This window comes from Pseudophryne corroboree, chromosome 1 (genome assembly GCF_028390025.1).
Source record: "Pseudophryne corroboree isolate aPseCor3 chromosome 1, aPseCor3.hap2, whole genome shotgun sequence".
Classification (NCBI taxonomy): domain Eukaryota; kingdom Metazoa; phylum Chordata; class Amphibia; order Anura; family Myobatrachidae; genus Pseudophryne; species Pseudophryne corroboree.
In genome coordinates, this window is record NC_086444.1 from 872395065 (window position 1) to 872414640 (window position 19576).

Here is a 19576-nt window from a genome sequence, read left to right on the forward strand (position 1 = left end):
GCATTTGATATGCCTAGGGGCATCAGTAGCTTCTGCTGATTAAAATTATATATGGCATGCCTATATTCTGTGTGTAGCATTTCAAATGCAGATACAGCCACAGTCTCACACAGTATATAGGCATGCCGCATATCATTTTAATCAGCAGAAGCTGATTGTGCATCCTAGCCACATAGCAATGCAAATAAGATGCATTTTCATAAAAAAAGGTGCTTGACGTTAGCATTGAGGCAAGATTTATGAGGACACATCTGTATCCAAGCAGAGGCAGAGGTCGCAGTGTTAATGGCATTGTGAGTGCTGTGCGCATGTGAGTGGGTTGGTTGTGCAGTAGTGTTCAGAATATGTGTAAGGAGCATTATGTGTGTCATGTAAAAATGCATTATTAATGTGCAACATATGTGTAAGGGGCACTATGTGTGTCATTATGTGTATAAGAGCATTAATAATGTGCGGCATATGTGTAACAGGGTACTACTGTATGTGTGTCATTATGTGTATAGGGTCACTAATAATGTGCAGCAAATGTGTAGGGGGCACTATGTGTGTCATTATGTGTATAAGGGCATTAATAATGTGCGGCATATGTGTAAGGGTCATTATGTGTAAAAGGGCATTAATAAAGGTTGTCATAATGTGTAAGGCGCATTATGTTTATAAGGACATTAATAATGTGACTCATATGTGTAAGGGGCATTACTGTGTTGAATTATGTGTATAAATGCATTACTAAAGTGTGGCATTATGTGTATAAGGTGCTCTACTGTGTGGCGTAACGTATAGAAAGGGCACTACTGTGTCGTCTAATGTGAATAAAGAGCAATAGGGTGTGGTGTAATGTAAATAAGGAGCAATTCAGTGTGATGTAATGTGAATAAGGGGCTCTACTGTGAGGAGTAACGTTTTTAAGGTAAAGTGATACTACTGTGGGATGTAATATGAATTATGGATACTATCGCATGATCAAATGTGAATAAAGTTGCAGTACTGTGTGGCGTAATTGAAATTGGGGTCACTATTGTGTGGCCATGCCCCTTGCCAGCAAAAAAACAACACTTTTTGGGCTGTGCGCCAAATGTGCGAACTGTTCTTATTTAAAATATAAGCGATACAAACACCAAAATAAGGAATGCTATGGGTAAGGGGTGATGGTGCTGGGAAAGAGGTGCAAGTTCAGAGGCGGAACCAGCGGTGGTGCTAGGGGGCACCAGCCAAAATCTTGCCTAGGGCATCATATTGGTTAGGGCCGGCTATCTCTAGCACCCGCTTGGTGTCACCCCCTTGGATGGTGTCAATCAGTGCTGGCTGCACCCCCCACACCCGGCTAGTGACGTTTCTGATAGCAAGAGATCTACTTAATGAAGTACTGAAAGAAACCATCTAAAGTGTGTTGACGACACATATATAGTGTTCTGCTGTTTAAATATCATTCTCAGCAATAGATAAACCAGAGGCTGATCAGAACTGGGAACTGTAAATTAAGTTACAGACTATCAGAACACATAAGAAACATTTAGTGACTTGCTGTCTCCTGGTCAGTAAACTTGAAAATTATAACATTTGTTACTGATCAGGTCACTAAGTGCTAAAGCACTTTATAATTAACACAATACAAGCTGTACTATAATGATATATGTTTATATTTTATAACATCACAATTATTTTATTCGTTTGAGACGATAATTAAGGATAGTCCACATTGGACTAGCCTGAGTGCGGCAGAGAATACATATTTACTTTAATTTTTGTTATTCAATATGTTATTCTAAGGTCCAACCTTCTAAAATAAAGTAAGAGACCTTTATTCTTTGTATCTTTCATATAAGTTTATCTTCTACTGGAACTTATAAACAGGATGCGGTCAGGATCACGGCAGTCGTGTTCCCGACTGTGAGAAGGCCGACAACAGACTACTGACAGATTCTGCCGGTAAGTACTGGGGTTAGGGATAGGGATCCCGACAGTCGGCATTTCATACCCAACCCTTATGAACTGTGTATTTGTTGAGTATATTAATATATGAGATATAATGATATTGCTTCCTGACTTATTTTATATTGTTAAAACATTTTTCAGGAATTTAAAAAAAAAAAAAACTCCACAAAAGTGAGATGTCACTTACTGTATTTCTTTCCACGGATGTTTGAGGGAGAAATTTTGAAGGGATGTTGATTCCTGGGGAGCTGGCATTGAGGCAACTGATAAACCCACCACTTCTGTTGGTGTTTTAACTATAGGCAAAAAGCTTCCATCTCCTGCTGAAATATGATAATAATAATATTACTATTATTGGAGCACACTTATATGCAGTGACACTAAACGGTAATATAGCCAAGCTTATAGACATGTGAAATAATCAGAGATTTTAGTATAGTTTAAGCAAAAGCATTAGGATGAATGTCAGAATGTCAAACATTACCCGATTCTTTAATCAATGTTTGATAACCATAATCTAACTAATCTACCTCACTGGTTTTATTAAAATTTCTGTTGACAGGTCATACTAAGGGGTATATTCAATGCTTGTCAGATCCTTTCCGACAAGCATTGTCGGAAAGGATCCGACAAAGCAATATTCAATGTACTGCCAAATCCGACAGGATTTGTCCGTTCCAGACAATGCCAATCCTCCTTTTTTAAAGTCGGATTGACATTGTTGGAAAGGACACAGACATGAACAGACGCCTGCAAAAGACTGGTAAAGACGCTGCTCCGTTCCGCTAGCAGGTAACTGCGGTGGGGAGAGCAAGAAACACTGCAGCTGCAGCAGCGTAGAAGTAGGATGGGGCAACGCGAGACATCACGGCACTTGGCTTCCACCCGGCTCCAGCAAGCGAGGTACCGGCTCTGGCACTGAATGTACAGTAGGTCACAATCTGTCTCCTCCTCTCAGCTATTCCTCATCCTCACCTGTCCCGCTCCAACTTCTCTCTCGTACTCCTCACCCGCCCGCCGTCTCTTCCTCCTAATACTCCCCCATCCCCCAAAACATGTCCCCGCGTCCCGTCTCATCTCCTCAATCCGACTTTTTTTAAAGTTGGATTGACATTGTCGGAAACGGGGCCAAAACCTTTCGGATTTGGGCGAGTTTCCGACAAAAGCACGTGGATCAATGGGAATTCCCAACTTGTCGGAAAAACTTAAGCCCCATTGAATAGGTCGGAACCCCTTCCGACCTAAAATAGTCGGACACTGCCGTCTTTCTGACAAAACGGCAGTTTCTGACTTCAATTGAATACCCCCCTAAGACTTTCACAACAAAAAAATATATATAATATTCTACGCTTCAACCTTTCAAGATCAGTTAAAGGCTAACTATACTAAACTGTGTGTGTATTCCTGTATTTCTGATCAACATCTTACTGCTACAGTTTTAACTGCTTTCCTGCTTCTTGGTATTCACCCATCATTGCTACTGACTCCTCACATTTCCTATACTTCTCTTATTGTGCCTACCTTGAGAATACAACGGTGTCGGACCTCTATCTGTAGGAATACATGCATCATTTGACAGCAAAAGGGGTAAACTCCCAATGGTTTGAAGCCAGCTGTACCATTTTATGTGTACATGCTATATGGAAAGGGAATTGGATGCTGGGTGGTCTGTTAGCCAATGTTAGCCTTGTGCACCAGCAATGTGACTTCATATATTGTAGAAATTGGATTTGTTATTGATATTAGTTAATAAAGAGAAACAATAAAGACGTCAGGTTGATAGTACTGCTAATACTGAACTTTTTACATTGATACAACTATAACTTTAGAAGAAAGTATACAGGTATTTTGTGTTTTAAGATTTTCTTATATTGAAATGGTTACATGTGCTTTACATTACATTACAGTTAAATTTCTGCAAGTACAGTAACTACCGTATTTTTCGGACCATAAGACGCACTTTTTCTCCCCAAAAATGTGGGGGAAAAAGTATGTGCGTCTTATGGAGCGAATAAGCCGTTTGCAGGTAGCGGGTAGTGGCGGCGGCCGGCGGGTAGCAGAGGCTGGCGGGTAGCGGCGGGTCCTGGATGCTACTGCTGTGCCGTCATCAGCAGAGCGTCATGTAACTCCCCCGCTCCCTCATACCTCCTCCCTCCTGTCGGGTAGCGGCGGCCGGCGGGTAGCGTCAGGTCCTTGATGCTGCTGCTGCTTCTGTGCCGTCATAAGCAGAGCGGCCACATCTCAGCAGCAGAGCCGGTGTCAGGTGACTCCCCCACTCGCCCCCACCTCCTCCCTACCTCCTCCCTTCTCAGGAGACGCAGGGAACCACTGGTACTGTCAGTGTGTGTGTGTGTGTATGCTGTCTCTGATGTGTGTGTGTCTGTGTGTTCTGGCTCTGACAGAAGGCTGCACTGTATTGAGTCTGAGAAATCACAGAAATATCTCTTAGAAGTCAGAATATATTTTTTTCCAGTTTTCCTACTCTAAAAACTAGGTGCGTCTTATGGTCCGGTGCGTCTAATGGTCCGAAAAATACGGTATGTATACTGTTTGTGTACTTACCATAAATCCTTTTCTGCAGTCCCACGGAGGACACTGGAACATATGAGTATAAGGGGCAAAATTTAGCAACTCGTAAAACTACAACTCCTTTTTCTCTAGCATGCGGGGTGTCGCCCAGCACAGGTCAAAGCCACCCCACATGCTGGGTCCTCACCCCGCTGAAATGCGAGCGTTTTGCTAAACAGCAAAGCGCTCACATATTAAGGGTAGCCCTCTGCCTCCAGTCGATAGGCTGCCATGTTTTGGGTCGCAGCAGCTGCGTGTTGCAAACTGACCGGACATGCCTCCGTTGTCTGTACCACGCCCCCCCATCCCCCAATGCCGCGTCGCCAACTGCAAAACACCACGTTGCAGACCCCGCCAGCTCTTAAACTGCGATTGCAGTTTAAGTCCTCATGCAAGTGCGCAGTGGCGTGCGCGCATACGCAGAAGTGCAGAAATCACTGAATAGCGATTTCAACACTTCAATGTCCCAAGCTGAATTAGGCCCAACTAGTAGTGTGAGGAGCCTGGTACTTTAACACTGAAAACATTTGCACTTGGCTCCTCCCCCTCTATACCCCAGCTGCCTGAAAGCTTCAGTTATTTTCTTATAAAGTAGAGAGAAAGCAACATTGCCCAAACAAGAACATGACGGAAAACATAAAGATTGGTGGGAGGAAGTTCAGTGGTGTTGCCCATAGAATCAGAGAAAAGGATTTCATCAAATGGGAGGCATTGGGTTGTTCCAAAGCTGTCCTCAAGGGTGGGAATGCTCTAAGGCCGTGTGTAGCATCATACACCCAAACCTTCCATCCTTGGATGCAAAAGTTTAAAACTTTTAAAGTCTTTATAAAAGTATGCAGAAAAGGACCTGGTGATTACGTTGCACAGCCAGCCAGAGAAGGTACCATGACTCAAAGACCAGGAAGCCTCCACAGACTGAGCAGAATAAGCCATCCTCCACCTTAGACTGGGCTCACTTCCACCACTATAAGCATATCAAGTGACAGCTAAGAAAAATCGCTCAATGTTCTGCTTAGAAGGTGACCAACCCCACTTAGGAAAATCATACACGGGGAACCAAAATCAACTTTACCTACACTCCTGGATCGGCCAGGAGGCTCCCAAGAATCGAGTGGCGCTCCCAGCCCCTGGAAAAGTAGGCAAGTCTCTCCTCTGCAATCCCCCTGCAGCAGTCCTTCATAGTGGACGTCGCTTCGTCAGGGATGTGAATGCGTGGAATTGCATCATCTTAGTTCCGCTCCCCGCTATTTAATGCTGGTGATCAGAGCTTAGAATAGCAGGGGATGGAGCCACAATGATGCAATCATATGTCCATGCCCCCGTACTGCCCACCCGTGATGAGGTCAAGCTCCCTGTAATACCGACCTGGCTGCCTCCTCTCTCTTGCATGGGGCAGTCAGAAAGTCGGTAACTCTGACATAAATCCTAGGTACATATATCATGCTCAGGAAGGAAGACAGAGCTCTGCAAATAAGGAATTAATATGGCCTAAGCTAGAACCACAATCTTCTGATAAATGTGAAGTTTGGAAACCATGAACGGCAAAAGGATGGCTTCATCTTTAGTACTGCTCTATCCTCACAAAGGTGGTCATTCCGAGTTGTTCGCTCGCTAGCTGTTTTTAGCAGCCGTGCAAACGCTATGCCGCCTCCCACTGGGAGTGTATTTTAGCTTAGAAGATGTGCGAACGAAAGGATCGAAGAGCGGTGGCAAATTTTTTGTGTGCAGTTTTAGAGTAGCTCAATACTGACTCAGCGCTTGCGATCACTTCAGACTGTTAAGTTTCTGTTTTGACGTCACAAACACGCCCTGCGTTCACCCAGCCATGCCTGCGTTTTTCCTGGCATGCCTGGGTTTTTTCGAACACTCCCTGAAAACAGTCAATTGACACCCAGAAATGCCCACATCATGTCAATCACTCTGCGGTCAGCAGTGCGACTGAAAAGCTTCGCTAGACCCTGTGTGAAACTACATCGGCCGTTGTAATAGTACATCGCGCGTGTGCCTTGCGCCTTATATGCATGCGCAGAAGTGCCGATTTTTTGCCTCATCACTGCACAGCGAACGAATGCAGCTAGCGATCAACTTGGAATGACCACCAATACCAAGAAAAAGAGAACCTCAGCACAAAACTCCAAATTTTGAAAAACCACTCAGTGAAACCTACAGCCAGGACTATAGACTACCGATACATCAGAGATACTGAATGGAACAAATAGCTCCAACTCCAAAGGCCCTAGGAGATGTCCAAAGGAACACAAGGGAGCTGCAGTTAGGGGGTCATTCCGAGTTGATCGTAGCTGTGCTAAATTTAGCACAGCTACGATCAGGCACTCAGACATGCGGGGGGATGCCCAGCACAGGGCTAGTCCGCCACGCATATCAGTGACCCCCCCCCCCCGCAGAAGTGCAAAAGCATCGAACAGCGGCGATGCTTTCGCATTTACGGAGTACCTCCTGGCCAGCGCAGCTCAGCTTCGGCAGAATGACCTGCTTAGTGTACACTTGCAAGAACATATGCATTTGCAGGGCCAACAGGAGTCTCCTGAGGAAGAATTACAGAAAATATACAATAATCCTTGTGAAAACTCCTGCCCTAGAATTACATGTATATGCAGCAGGAGATTACACATACCTCCCAACTTTTGTTAAGAGCAGAGAGGGGCTCTTGGTCAAACCTCAAGGAGGCAAGGCCTCACAGAAAATTGTGTGACTGCAAGACAGGCCCTCTGATTTTGTTACGCTGGGGGCATGCCCACTACTCCAGGAGTTGTTGGGCATGCCCCTTATCTCTCTCTTCAGTAAATAAACGCTGTGCGCCTGGCAGCTAATCACCGATTGCTCTGCTAAGCACAGCAGTTGGTGAGAGGGGCCTCCCAACCTCACCCCTCCACGGAACACTATGGCCCGTGGGTGGGAAGGGTGGGACAGAACTTGGAAACTGGGACAGTCCCTCCAAACTTGGGATGATTAGGAGGTATGTGTTACCGATATACCATTCTGCTCTCTGCCTGCCTGCAGTAGGTACTGTTCCCCTGCAACTGCAGAAAATGTCAGTCAGTGTCTGTGGCAGGCATTTCTCAGAGAGAGGGGCCTGAGGAGGAGGTACCCTGTAGGGATAATAAGCCTCCTCCATACACCAGCTTGTCATTTATATAGAGATAGGGCAGCTCCCCTGCAAATTAACCCCACAGAGCATAAATACAGATCTATTAGTCCTCTCCCCCCTGATAATAATGCTGTAGGGGCACTATGAGAGGGGAAAAGTCTGTGCCAGCGTTTTAAACCAATCCTCCAGTGACTGAAGAAACAGACACTACGGGCTCTTTCTCTGAAGTGATTGTGGAAAGCTTTCCCTCAAGAAGAAGCGCAATCACCGGAGAATGCACTGTGGCAGCGATAAATCCTTCTTCTATGGGCATGCAATATGGAGAATTGGGAGTCCCTAGGTGGCTCCCTACCAGTGGCGGCTCCACAGGTGGGGCTGCAGCACAGTCCAAAATTCAAATAGGGGGCCACACCAACTGTCACCCCAAACGCTGCCAAAAATCGCCAGCCAGGACTCACTGGCAGTTGGTGTGTATCCCTATTTGAATTTTGGACTGTACTGCTGTCCCACCTCTGAAGCCACCACTGCTCCCAGATGCCACAGTAGGGGCTACCATTACGGAAGCTGCCATTTGCCCAGCCCTCCTTGTGATAGATGAGGACAACTGCGACTTCTGTAAAGCTTGCCCTTCAGAAACGGGAAGCAAACTTACCACTACTATGTCTCTGGTGTACAGTCTTGGCTCCATGCCCAAAAGACGAATGAAGCCTGGGGGGTGTCGACATAAACCTGTGGCGGATCCCCCTGGAGACAGAACTCACGGCAGGTAGCAGATTGTGGGGGTCTATATACTAAGCATTGGAGATAAAGTGGGCGGAGATAAAGTACCAACCAACCAGCTCCTAACAGTCATGTAACAGGCTGTGTTTGAATGGGGACATTTAGGAGCTGGCTGGTTGGTACTTTATCTATGTCCACTTTTCTCTCCAAGGTTTAGTAGATAGACCCCTGAGTAGCTGGAAAACCTTAGTGTCAATTGTCTAGTTTGCTCCAAAAGTATGATAAAATTTGAAATGTACCTAAAAATAAAATGAAACATCAGGATTAGAACGTACTTGCTCCAGGCCCCCCCCCCCCCCTTCCCCCGAAAAGGTTGGCAAGTGTCCTGCCTCTGCCACCAGCCCCCGCATTCCCCCTCCTTGGTCGCCCACAACGGAGCACCCGTGGGCGGTCCAATGGGGACCCGATAACACTATACGCGCTGAATTACGTCATCAGGCACCAATCGCGCGGAGCCACACATGTCAACCGGACACGCCGCCTTACCACCGGACACTCTCCCTGTTTGCAGATCAGACTGCACCCCCCTGGAGGAAGAGGCAGCAATATCGGCAAGTATGGATTAGAGCAACCTGGCAAACAGCACCTGGCTCCATCAGACACTTTGAAAAAACACAAAGCTTCCAGACAGCTGGGTTGTAGAGGGGTGGAGCCAAGTTCAAACTGTTTCAGTTTCAAAGTTCCAGGCTCCTCATACCACTAAACTAGGGGTAGGCAACCTGTTGCACTTCAGCTGCTGTGGTACTACACATCCTAGCATGCCCTGCCACAGTTTTAGCATACCCTTACATTAAACCTCTGACAGGGCAGGCTGGGATATGTAGTTCCACAGCAGCTGGAGAGCCACTGGTTGCCTACCAGCTATACCCTAGTTTTCCAGTGCCCCAGACTGCATGAAGGAGAAAATCAAATTATAAAAAAAACATACAGATAAAGTTTAAGGTACAATGAGATGCCGGAATCAAGTCACTACTCGTAATCCCAGCGCCAGAACCCTGACTGACGGCATCCCGAGGGTAAGTATTGGGGTGAGGGTTAGGGACCAGACGGAAAGGGTTAAGATCAGGAACCAGGGGAAGGTTAGCCATATCTGCCACCCCCTGTGTCCTTAGTCCAAGCCACCCCCCTCCCCCCCCACCCCCTGGGATTAGCCATAGCCGACACCCCCTGTGTCCTTATCCCTAGCCACAACCCCCTGGTATTGGCTGTAGTGCCACCCCGTGTCCTTAGCCCTAGCCGCCACCCCAGACAGGTTAGGGTGGGGTGGGGGTGGGGGGGCAGGGGAGGGGTAAATTAGTTACCCCATGCCCTGTCGGCATTCTAAAAGTCAGGATGTCACAGTCAGTCAAGTGACCACCAGCATCCAACTGTCGGAATCACATATCACACCCAATGAGACAATTGATTCACAAATGATGTTGAAGTGCACACAAGCAACAGCACAGTGACAATTCAGCACCAGTTTCAGAAAAGAACCTCCACCCCACTTAGGGGCAGAGTTGACAGTATCTTACTTTATTGTCTATCTTGAATGTTAGTTACTATTAGCTAGGTCCACTTTTAAGTCATTACCTAAACATATAGGAATAAATGTGAAAAATTTAACAAATTTCTTGAACGAAAAAAGTTTAAAATAGCAATTTTTATTTTAGTAACAGAGCTTTTATATATACAATATTAAGATTGATAAAAATGATCCTGTATAGACTGTAAACTCTTACAAGTAGGACCCTAGTCCCGTGTGTACTCTTCCTAACTTACCTACTACATTATCTCCTCCCAACTGGTATTCTTTTTTAAATCAGTGACTCTGAACTGCGCCCACCAACATGGATGCAGGAGCCCTGGTATTCAAGGTACTACTAAGTATATATATTTATTTGTAAATACCATGTATGCATTTTTATTGTGTTCTTATATAATGTATTTTTGTGTGCACTTTACATCCTGATGTTCTTTTTTTACTTTTGTATGAAATGTGTGCAGGGCAGTGGGCCCCTTGTGGCTACCTAGAAATAAAGAATAATATTAATAATAATTTACATCAAGTCTCTATATTTGCATTTAGATAGTGCTCTACAGTGTCCTCACAATATGTAATAAGTTGTATTACTCATTATACTGTCCTTAATATTTCACATAAAAGAATTGTCTCATACATACCTGTACCATGATTGTCACTTTCGCTGTCACGGAATTCTAGATTAAGTAAATTCCCAGTATCGATTTTTGGTTCATTTTTACAAAACTCCCATCTTTTTAGCTGCAGTTGCTGTAACCAGTACATCTTGGCATGATTGTTAATTGCCTGAGAAAAATCACAAGTAGAATTAAACAGTACCCGAACCCCAAGCTGAAAAGCATCTGATGATCAGTTAAAGGAAAACTAAACAGTATACCATCAGTAAAAATGTTACTGCTTCTGGAACTTACTAGATATAGAGATGGCAGAGGTCACATTGGTTGAACTGGTGTTAGCAATATTTTCTGTCGAAAAGATTAGTCATTATAAACATTTTATGACAAAATAATATAATACAATGGCCTGCACTATCAAATAATTCAAAGTATTTGTCATGGTATAGGAAAGGGCATGCTTATATCTATGAATGCCACAAGCCATTTGGCAGTGTTTGATATATTGGTTAGCATTACGGTCTCACAGCATTGAGGTCTTGAGTTCGATTTCTATCATGGTCCAGTGTGGAGTTTGTATAGTCTCCTGTGCCTGCATGTGTTTCAGTTACTCGGGTTTCCTCCCATAGAAAAATATACTGGTAGATTAATTGGATCCTGTCAAAAAGTAACTCTAGTGTATGTGTGCATACCTACCAACTGTCCTGATTTTAGCGGGACAGGCACGTTTTTTTGGGACTGTCCCGCTGTCCCTTCCGCAGGCCGCTGTGTCCCACGGCAAGTGGGGGGCAGTTGGAAGGCTCCTGTAATTCGCTGCGCTGCTTAGTGCAGGGCAGAGCAGCGCTGAATAGACGCTGTGCGCACAGCGTCTATTCCCGGGAGGCGGAGGGACTGGGGGCATGGCCAGCAGCTCACAAAGCGCTGGCCATAATCCCACTGTTACTAAAATTGGAGGCATGGTCCGCGATCGAGGCATTCCGCAAAGCTACACCCCCTTTCCCACAGACCACATCCCCTTTCGGCTACACTCGGCTCCGCCACGCAGGGGGGGTCCCGATTTCAGTTCCGTGGATGTTGGGGGGTATGTGTGTATATGTGGTAGGGAATATAGATTGTAAGCTTCACTGGGGCAGGGACGTGAATGGCCAAATAGTCTCTATAAATTGCTACAGAATATGTATGAACTATAATTAACTAGTAATAATAAAAAAAGCCTCCTTTCACACAGGATCAGCTTGTTTATTTTACATTTAGGACGACTAAACTCAGCCAGGAGATGAAATAATTACAATCTCAGGATAAATATGAAAATAACATGTTATTATTGTCATTATCTATCCTAAAATATAGAATTTAAGTATACTGTATTCCACATCCCTTAACACATGATTGTGGAGACCTCTGTATACATTTGCAACCTTTTAAAGTAAGAAAACGTGCCAATGATGTGTACATATCCTTAAAGGAGCTTAAAGGGATAATACACCTCCTTTATACTGTATGTATATGTGTAGACAGGGCCTTAGAGAGCAATGACAGGCCCAGGTGATGGGGAAAGGGTGGCCAAATGATGGGGGCATGGCCACACCCATCCAAAATACATTTTATTGAAAACTACTATGCCGAGGACAGGAGCATTTTCCCCCCCGCACAGCTGGCCCGGGCCCTGTAAACAAGCCTGGGCTCCGCTTTCCCCAACTTGATGCAGAGAATTATAATAGCAATATTTCTATTACTGAAACATTCTCCCCTCCAAGTTCTCTATCTGTTGCGGTTCATCAATTCTTTGATCTTCGATATCTGCTGTTCTCTAATTATACACTTTTTTCCCTATTCTGCACTCTTTATGCATTTACTATAACTCCCTCACCACCACCTTCATGTAGCTGACACACAATTCTTCCTCTCCTAATCTCCTTGCCTGATCTCTCTCCTTTTCTTTCTATTTCATGTTTCCATCTGCCTCCCTGCCACAAGCTACTTACACACCTTCAAAAACATTACCATCTCGTACACTTCATCCACCTCCGATATCATGATACTCTCCTCCTCATCCTCTTTGATTTGTCTCTGACCTAGGATTCCCCCCCACACACTGGTAACCACCTCTCACCGTTGTCTCCAAGACTTCCCTTAAACTGCTTGCCTCATATGGAAATCCTATTTTCACCCCTGACCATAGGCACCCCAAGGCCTGGCAAAACATAACAAAGAAGGAAACCCAGCATTTGGTGATGTCCATGGTCCAGACTCCAGGCAGTCATTGCCTACAAAGAATTCTCAACAATGTATTAAAAATGAACATTTTATTTATGTTTATGTTAATTTGTCCAATCACATTTGAGCCCCTGAAAATAGGGAACTGAATAAAAATGGTTGCAACTCTTTATACAATATTTTTGCTCAACCCGTTGAATTAAAGCTGAAAGTCTGCACTTCAATTGCATCTCCATTGTTACATTTAAAAATCATTGTGGTGTCAAAATTAGGAAAATTAGGTCAGTGTCCAAAAATGTATGGCCAATCTAGAGTCAGTGATAGCGACGCACGGGGCCACGCATTTCTATGGCTATGGGCTTACCACTGGATCGATGTGTGCTTAATTTCTAGTCCGATTGCTTAGAATTTAAGCACACATCTCTACGTGTACCCTCCTTAACTGTAAATCCGACAGCAGTGGAAGGATACGGCTTTCTCAGTCATATATGCATCTGTACGCTAATCTGCATCTGTTCACAAATGCACAAAAACACTGAGGTAGAGTATATCAACTAAACATATATATAATTCTACAGCACAGTTATCACAATGATCCTCCAAACTCTCCAGTTATGGGGGTAAGTTAACACTTGAAAGTCAAAATAGTATACAATAAAAGGAAATTGTCAACACAAGAATGTGAGATTCAATAATTATGCCATTTATGAACAACTCCTCTATGATAAAATGATAAATACCTTTAGGAGAAATGCTTTTGTTGGTGTTTTGATTTGAAATATTCCCTCCTCTGCTTCCACACTTAAGTGAAAGGTCGATGTGCGCAGATCTATACTCCCCAGTGGGCAGACATCTGTAGCCATTCTGTAGTAGAGCAAGCAACACTTCTTCTCATCATAAGAAAAGAAACGATGCTTCCAAGTTTTGAGTGGTCCTGTCAATCCTAATTTATAAAGATATCCACAGAGTTTTTTGGACTCTACTTTCTCATCTTCCTTTTTTGGAGTAGGGTTAGAATCCTCAGCAGTCCTACCTACAATGGGTTTTTCACATCGCATATGAGACATTACAATTTGTTCATCATTCAAAGGTCTTTCCAGTTCTTTTATTTTTGGTAGTGGTTCTCCAGTTATATTAGCCTCATTGTAATATCCTTCCATTTCATCCATGTTTTCAAATAAATTCTTATAGTTATTATCTAGTAGAAAAAAAATAAAAAAATAAGATTTTACTTACCAGTAAATCTATTTCTCGTAGTCCGTAGAGGATGCTGGGACTCCGTAAGGACCATGGGGAATAGACGGGCTCCGCAGGAGATAGGGCACTTTAAGAAAGCTTTGGATTCTGGGTGTGCACTGGCTCCTCCCTCTATGCCCCTCCTCCAGACCTCAGTTAGGGAAACTGTGCCCAGAGGAGATGGACAGTACGAGGAAGGATTTTTGTAAATCTAAGGGCAAGATCCATACCAGCCACACCAATCACACCGTACAACTTGTGATAAACTACCCAGTTAACAGTATGAACAACAACATAGCCACGGTTCAAACGATAACTATAACATAACCCTTATGTAAGCACTAACTATATACAAGTCTTGCAGAAGAAGTCCGCACTTGGGACGGGCGCCCAGAATCCTCTACGGACTACGAGAAATAGATTTACCGGTAAGTAAAATCTTATTTTCTCTAACGTCCTTGAGGATGCTGGGACTCCGTAAGGACCATGGGGATTATACCAAAGCTCCCAAATGGGCGGGAGAGTGCGGATGACTCTGCAGCAACGATTGAGCAAACAGGAGGTCCTCCTCAGCCAGGGTATCAAACTTATAGCACTTTGCAAAGGTGTTTGACCCCGACCAAGTAGCTGCTCGGCACAACTGTAATGCCGAGACCCCTCGGCAGCCGCCCAAGAAGAGCCCACTTTCCTAGTGGAGTGGGCCTTAACCGATTTCGGTAACGGCAATCCTGCCGTAGAATGCGCCTGCTGAATCGTGTTACAGATCCAGCGAGCAATAGTCTGCTTTGAAGCAGGAGCGCCAACCTTGTTGGCCGCATACAGAACAAACAAAGCTTCAGTCTTCCTGATCCGAGCCGTTCTGGTCACATAAATCTTCAAAGCCCTGACTACATCCAGGGACTCGGAATCCTCCAAGTCCCATGTAGCCACAGGGACGACAATAGGTTGGTTCACATGAAAAGATGAGACCACTTTTGGCAGAAAATGAGGACGAGTCCTCAACTCTGCCCTATCCACGTGAAAAACCAAGTATGGGCTTTTATGTGATAAAGCCGCCAATTCGGAAACACGTCTTGCCGAAGCTAATGCCAACAACATGACCACTTTCCACATGAGGTATTTCAACTCCACAGTTTTGAGTGGTTCAAACCAAGGTGACTTGAGGAAACGTAACACCACGTTAAGATTCCAAGGCGCCACCGGAGGCACAAAGGGAGGCTGAATATGCAGCACACCCTTCACAAAAGTCTGTACCTCAGGAATAGAGGCTAATTCTCTTTGAAAGAAAATGGATAAGGCCAAAATCTGGACCTTTATGGACCCTAATTTTAGGCCCAAAGTCACTCCTGTTTGAAGGAAGTGAAGTAGACAGCCCAAATGGAACTCCTCCGTAGGAGCAGCTCTGGCCTCACACCAAGAAACATATTTCCGCCATATACGGTGATAATGTTTTAACGTCACGTCTTTCCTAGCCTTGATCAGGGTAGGAATGACTTCCTCCGGAATTCCTTTTTCCGCTAGGATCCGGCGTTCAACCGCCATGCCGTCAAACGCAGCCGCGGTAAGTCTTGGAACAGACAGGGCCCCTGCCGCAGCAGGTCCTGCCTTAGAGGAAGAGGCCACGGATCCCCTGCGAGCAACTCTTGCAGCTCCAGATACCAAGTCCTCCGTGGCCAATCTGGAACAATGAGGATAGTTCTGACCCTGCTTCTTCGTATTATTCTCAACACCTTGGGTATGAGAGGAAGAGGAGGAAACACATAGACCGATCTGAACACCCAAGGTTTACCAGAGCGTCTACCGCTACCGCCTGAGGGTCCTCCTTGTTCCGCCTTGGCGGTTTATATGGGACACTGCCGTGACATTGTCTGACTGAATCAGAACCGGTTTTCTCCGAAGCAAGTTCTCCGCTTGACGCAGGGCGTTGTATATGGCCCTCAACTCCAGGACGTTGATGTGGAGACAAGTCTCCAGGTTTGACCAGAGACCTTGGAAATTTCTTCCCAGTGTTACTGCTCCCCAGCCTCGGAGGCTTGCGTCCGTGGTCACCAGGACCCAGTCCTGAATGCCGAACCTGCAACCCTCTAGTAGGTGAGCACTGTTCAGCCACCACAGGATACCCTGGTCCTGGGAGACAGGGTGATCCTTTGATGCATTTGTAAATGGGACCCGGACCACTTGTCCAAGAGGTCCCATTGAAAAGTCCTCGCATGGAATCTGCCGAAAGGGATGGCCTCGTATGAAGCCACCATCTTCCCCATGACCCGCGTGCACTGATGTACTGAAACCTTCTTTGGTTTCAATAGGTACCTGACCATGGCCATGAGTTCCTGAACCTTTTCGATCGGAAGAAAAACCTTTTTCTGGTCTGTGTCTAGAATCAGGCCCAAAAAGGTCAGACGCGTTGTAGGAACTAGCTGGGACTTCGGTATATTGAGAATCCAGCCGTGTATCTGCAACGTCTTCATGGACAGAGACACGCTGTCCAGCAACTTCTCCCGAGATCTCGCCTTTATGAGGAGATCGTCCAAGTATGGGATAATTGTGACCCCCTGCCTGCGCAGGAGCACCATCATTTCCGCCATTACCTTGGTGAAAACCCTCGGGGCCGTGGAAAGCCCAAACGGCAACGTCTGAAATTGGTAGTGACAGTCCTGCACTGCAAATCTCAGGAACGCCTGATGAGGGGGGAATATCGGAACATGAAGGTATGCATCCTTTATGTCCAGGGACACCATCCAATCCCCCCCCTCCAGGCTGGCGATGACTGCCCTGAGTGATTCCATTTTGAACTTGAACCTCTTCAAGTACAAGTACAGAGATTTTAGGTTTAAAATGGGTCTGACCGAACCGTCCGGTTTCGGGACCACAAACAGGGTTGAGTAATATCCCTCTCCCTGCTGGAGATGAGGAACTGTGACAATCACCTGTTGAATATACAATTTTTGGATTGCTGCCAACACTAACTCCCTCTCTGACGGAGAAGCCAGCAGAGCCGATTTGAAAAACCGGCGAGGAGGCAAGTCTTCGAATTCCAGCCGGTATCCCTGAGAAACAATCTCTAATGCCCAGGGATCCACCTGCGAGTGAACCCAGACGTGGCTGAAAAACCGAAGACGAGCCCCCACCAGATCTGCCTCCCCTCAGGAAGCCCCAGCGTCATGCGGTGGACTTTGCAGACGCAGGGGAGGACTTCTGCTCTTGGGAACTAGCTGTGTGCAGCTTCTTTCCCCTGCCTTTCCCTCTGGTAACAAAGGACGATCCCCGCACCTTCTTGTTTTTATTGGAACGAAAGGACTGCATTCGATAATGAGGTGCCTTCTTTGTATGCTGCGGGGGGACATAAGGTAAGAAATTCGACTTACCAGCCGTAGCCGTAGAGACAAGGTCCGAGAGGCCGTCTCCAATCAACTCCTCCCCCTTGTAAGGCAAGGACTCCATATGCCGCTTTGAATCGTCATCTCCCGTCCACTGCCGGGTCCACAAGAGCCGCCTAGCAAAAATAGACATAGCATTTATTCTGGAGCTTAATAAACAAATGTCTCTCTGAGCATCTCTCATATACAAGGCAGCATCTCTGATATGCTCTATGGTCATTTGAATGGCATCCCTATCTAAGGTGTCAATCTCCGCAGATAAGGAATCTGCCCATGCCACAACCGCACTACAAACCCAGGCCGACGCCATAGCCGGTCTAGCAATAGTACCTGAATGAGTGTAAATGTGCTTCAGGTAATTTCCTGCCTACGATCAGCAGGTTCCTTGAGGGAAGCCGTATCCTGAGAAGGCAGTGCCACCTTTTTGGACAAGCATGTCAGCGCCTTGTCCACTTTAAGCGAAGATTCCCAGCGTATCCTATCAGTTTGTGGAAAAGGATACGCCATAAGAATCCTTTTGGGAACTTGTGGTCTCCTATCCAGAGATTCCCAAGCCTTTTCGCACAATTCACTTAATTCAAATGAGGATGGAAAAGTGACTTCAGGCTTTTTCTCTTTATACATGTGTACCCTCGTGTCAGGGACAGGGGTTCCTCAGTAATATGCAAAACCTCTTTAATGGCAATAATCATGTACCGAATACCTTTTGCCACCTTCGGCTGTAATTTTGCATCTTCATAGTCGACACTAGAGTCAGTATCTGTGTCGGTATCTGTGTCATCGATCTGGGATATGGTGCGCTTCTGAGACCCCGAAGGGCCTGGCGCCACAGGGACAGGCATGGACTGGCTACCTGACTGATCCCTAGCTTCTGCCTTGTCTAACCTTTTATGCAATAGATTGACATTTGCATTCAAGACATTCAGCATATCCACCCATTCCGGTGTCGGCGTTGCCGACGGCGACCTGATATTCAAACACTCCCCCTCCACAGTAAGCGAGCCTTCCTTGTCAAACATGTCGACACACGCGTACCGACACACTTCACACACACAGGGAACCCCTTTTCTGAAGACAGTATCCCTGTCAAGGCCCTTTGGAGAGACAGAGAGAGAGTATGCCAGCACACACCCCAGCGCAATGACCCTGGAGACCAACACAAAATGTTTTTCCCCAGCAGCGCTGTTAATATGTAAACCGCCAATTATGTGCCCTCCCCCTCTCTTTTAAACACCCTCTTCACCGTGTGTAAGCAGGGGAGAGTCCGGGGAGCTTCCTCTCAGCAGTGCTGTGGAGAGAAAATGGCTCTGGTGAGTGCTGAGGGAGAAGCCCCGCCCCCTCGGCGGCGGGCTTCTGTCCCGCTCAAACTTACTAAAATATGGCGGGGGCTCTTTTATATACATGTACAGAGCCCACCTGTACATGTATATTGTCTTTTGCCATACCAGAGGTGTATATTGCTGCCCAGGGCGCCCCCCCCTGCGCCCTGCACGCTTACAGTGACCGGAGTATGTGAGGTGTATGGGAGCAATGACGCACAGCTGCAGTGCTGTGCGTTACCTCAGTGAAGCTGAAGGCTTCTTCCGCCTGACGGCTTCTGACTTCTGTTCTTCTAGCTCTGTGAGAACGGCGGCGCAGCTCCAGGGGTGGACGCCCAGTAAGAACCTGCGTTCACCCCCTCTGGAGCTAATGGTGTCCAGTAGCCGAGGAAGCAGAGCCTATCTTAGACAAGAAGGTCTACCCCTCTCTCCTCAGTCCCTCGATGCAGGGAGCCTGTTGCCAGCAGTGCTCCCTGTGAAAAAGTAGTAAAAAGTAGAGAAAAAATCCAAACAAAAATGCTTCTAGGCAGAGAACTCAGGAGAGCTCTCTGCAGTGCACCCATCCTGCTCTGGGCACAGTGTAAAACTGAGGTCTGGAGGAGGGGCATAGAGAGAGGAGCCAGTGCACACCCAGAATCCAAAGCTTTCTTAAAGTGCCCTATCTCCTGCGGAGCCCGTCTATTCCACATGGTCCTTACGGAGTCCCAGCATCCTCAAGGACGTTAGAGAAATATTTATATTACATTGTATACTGGATATATGTAGTTTATACCATTCCATTCCTCTAGTTCCTCTAATTCCTAAAATTAGTTTTATACATACATATATATATATATATATACACACACACACACACACACACACACACACACACACACACACACAGCATAAGTGAAAAA

The 19576-nt window shown here is 45.9% G+C and overlaps 1 protein-coding gene across 1 annotated transcript in view; it reads right to left on the bottom strand.

Annotated features, from left to right (window-relative positions):
- The window catches only part of TBC1D2 (TBC1 domain family member 2), a 139434-nt gene that overhangs the window by 89112 nt on the left and 30746 nt on the right, over positions 1 to 19576 (bottom strand). Inside the window, exons 2-4 of the mRNA XM_063920049.1 lie at positions 13486 to 13943; positions 10556 to 10700; positions 2123 to 2258 (exon numbers count right to left, since the gene is read on the bottom strand). Coding sequence (XP_063776119.1) covers positions 2123 to 2258; positions 10556 to 10700; positions 13486 to 13914 — 710 coding nt within the window. The 5' untranslated portion in view covers positions 13915 to 13943. The remainder of the gene's footprint in view (positions 1 to 2122; positions 2259 to 10555; positions 10701 to 13485; positions 13944 to 19576) is intronic.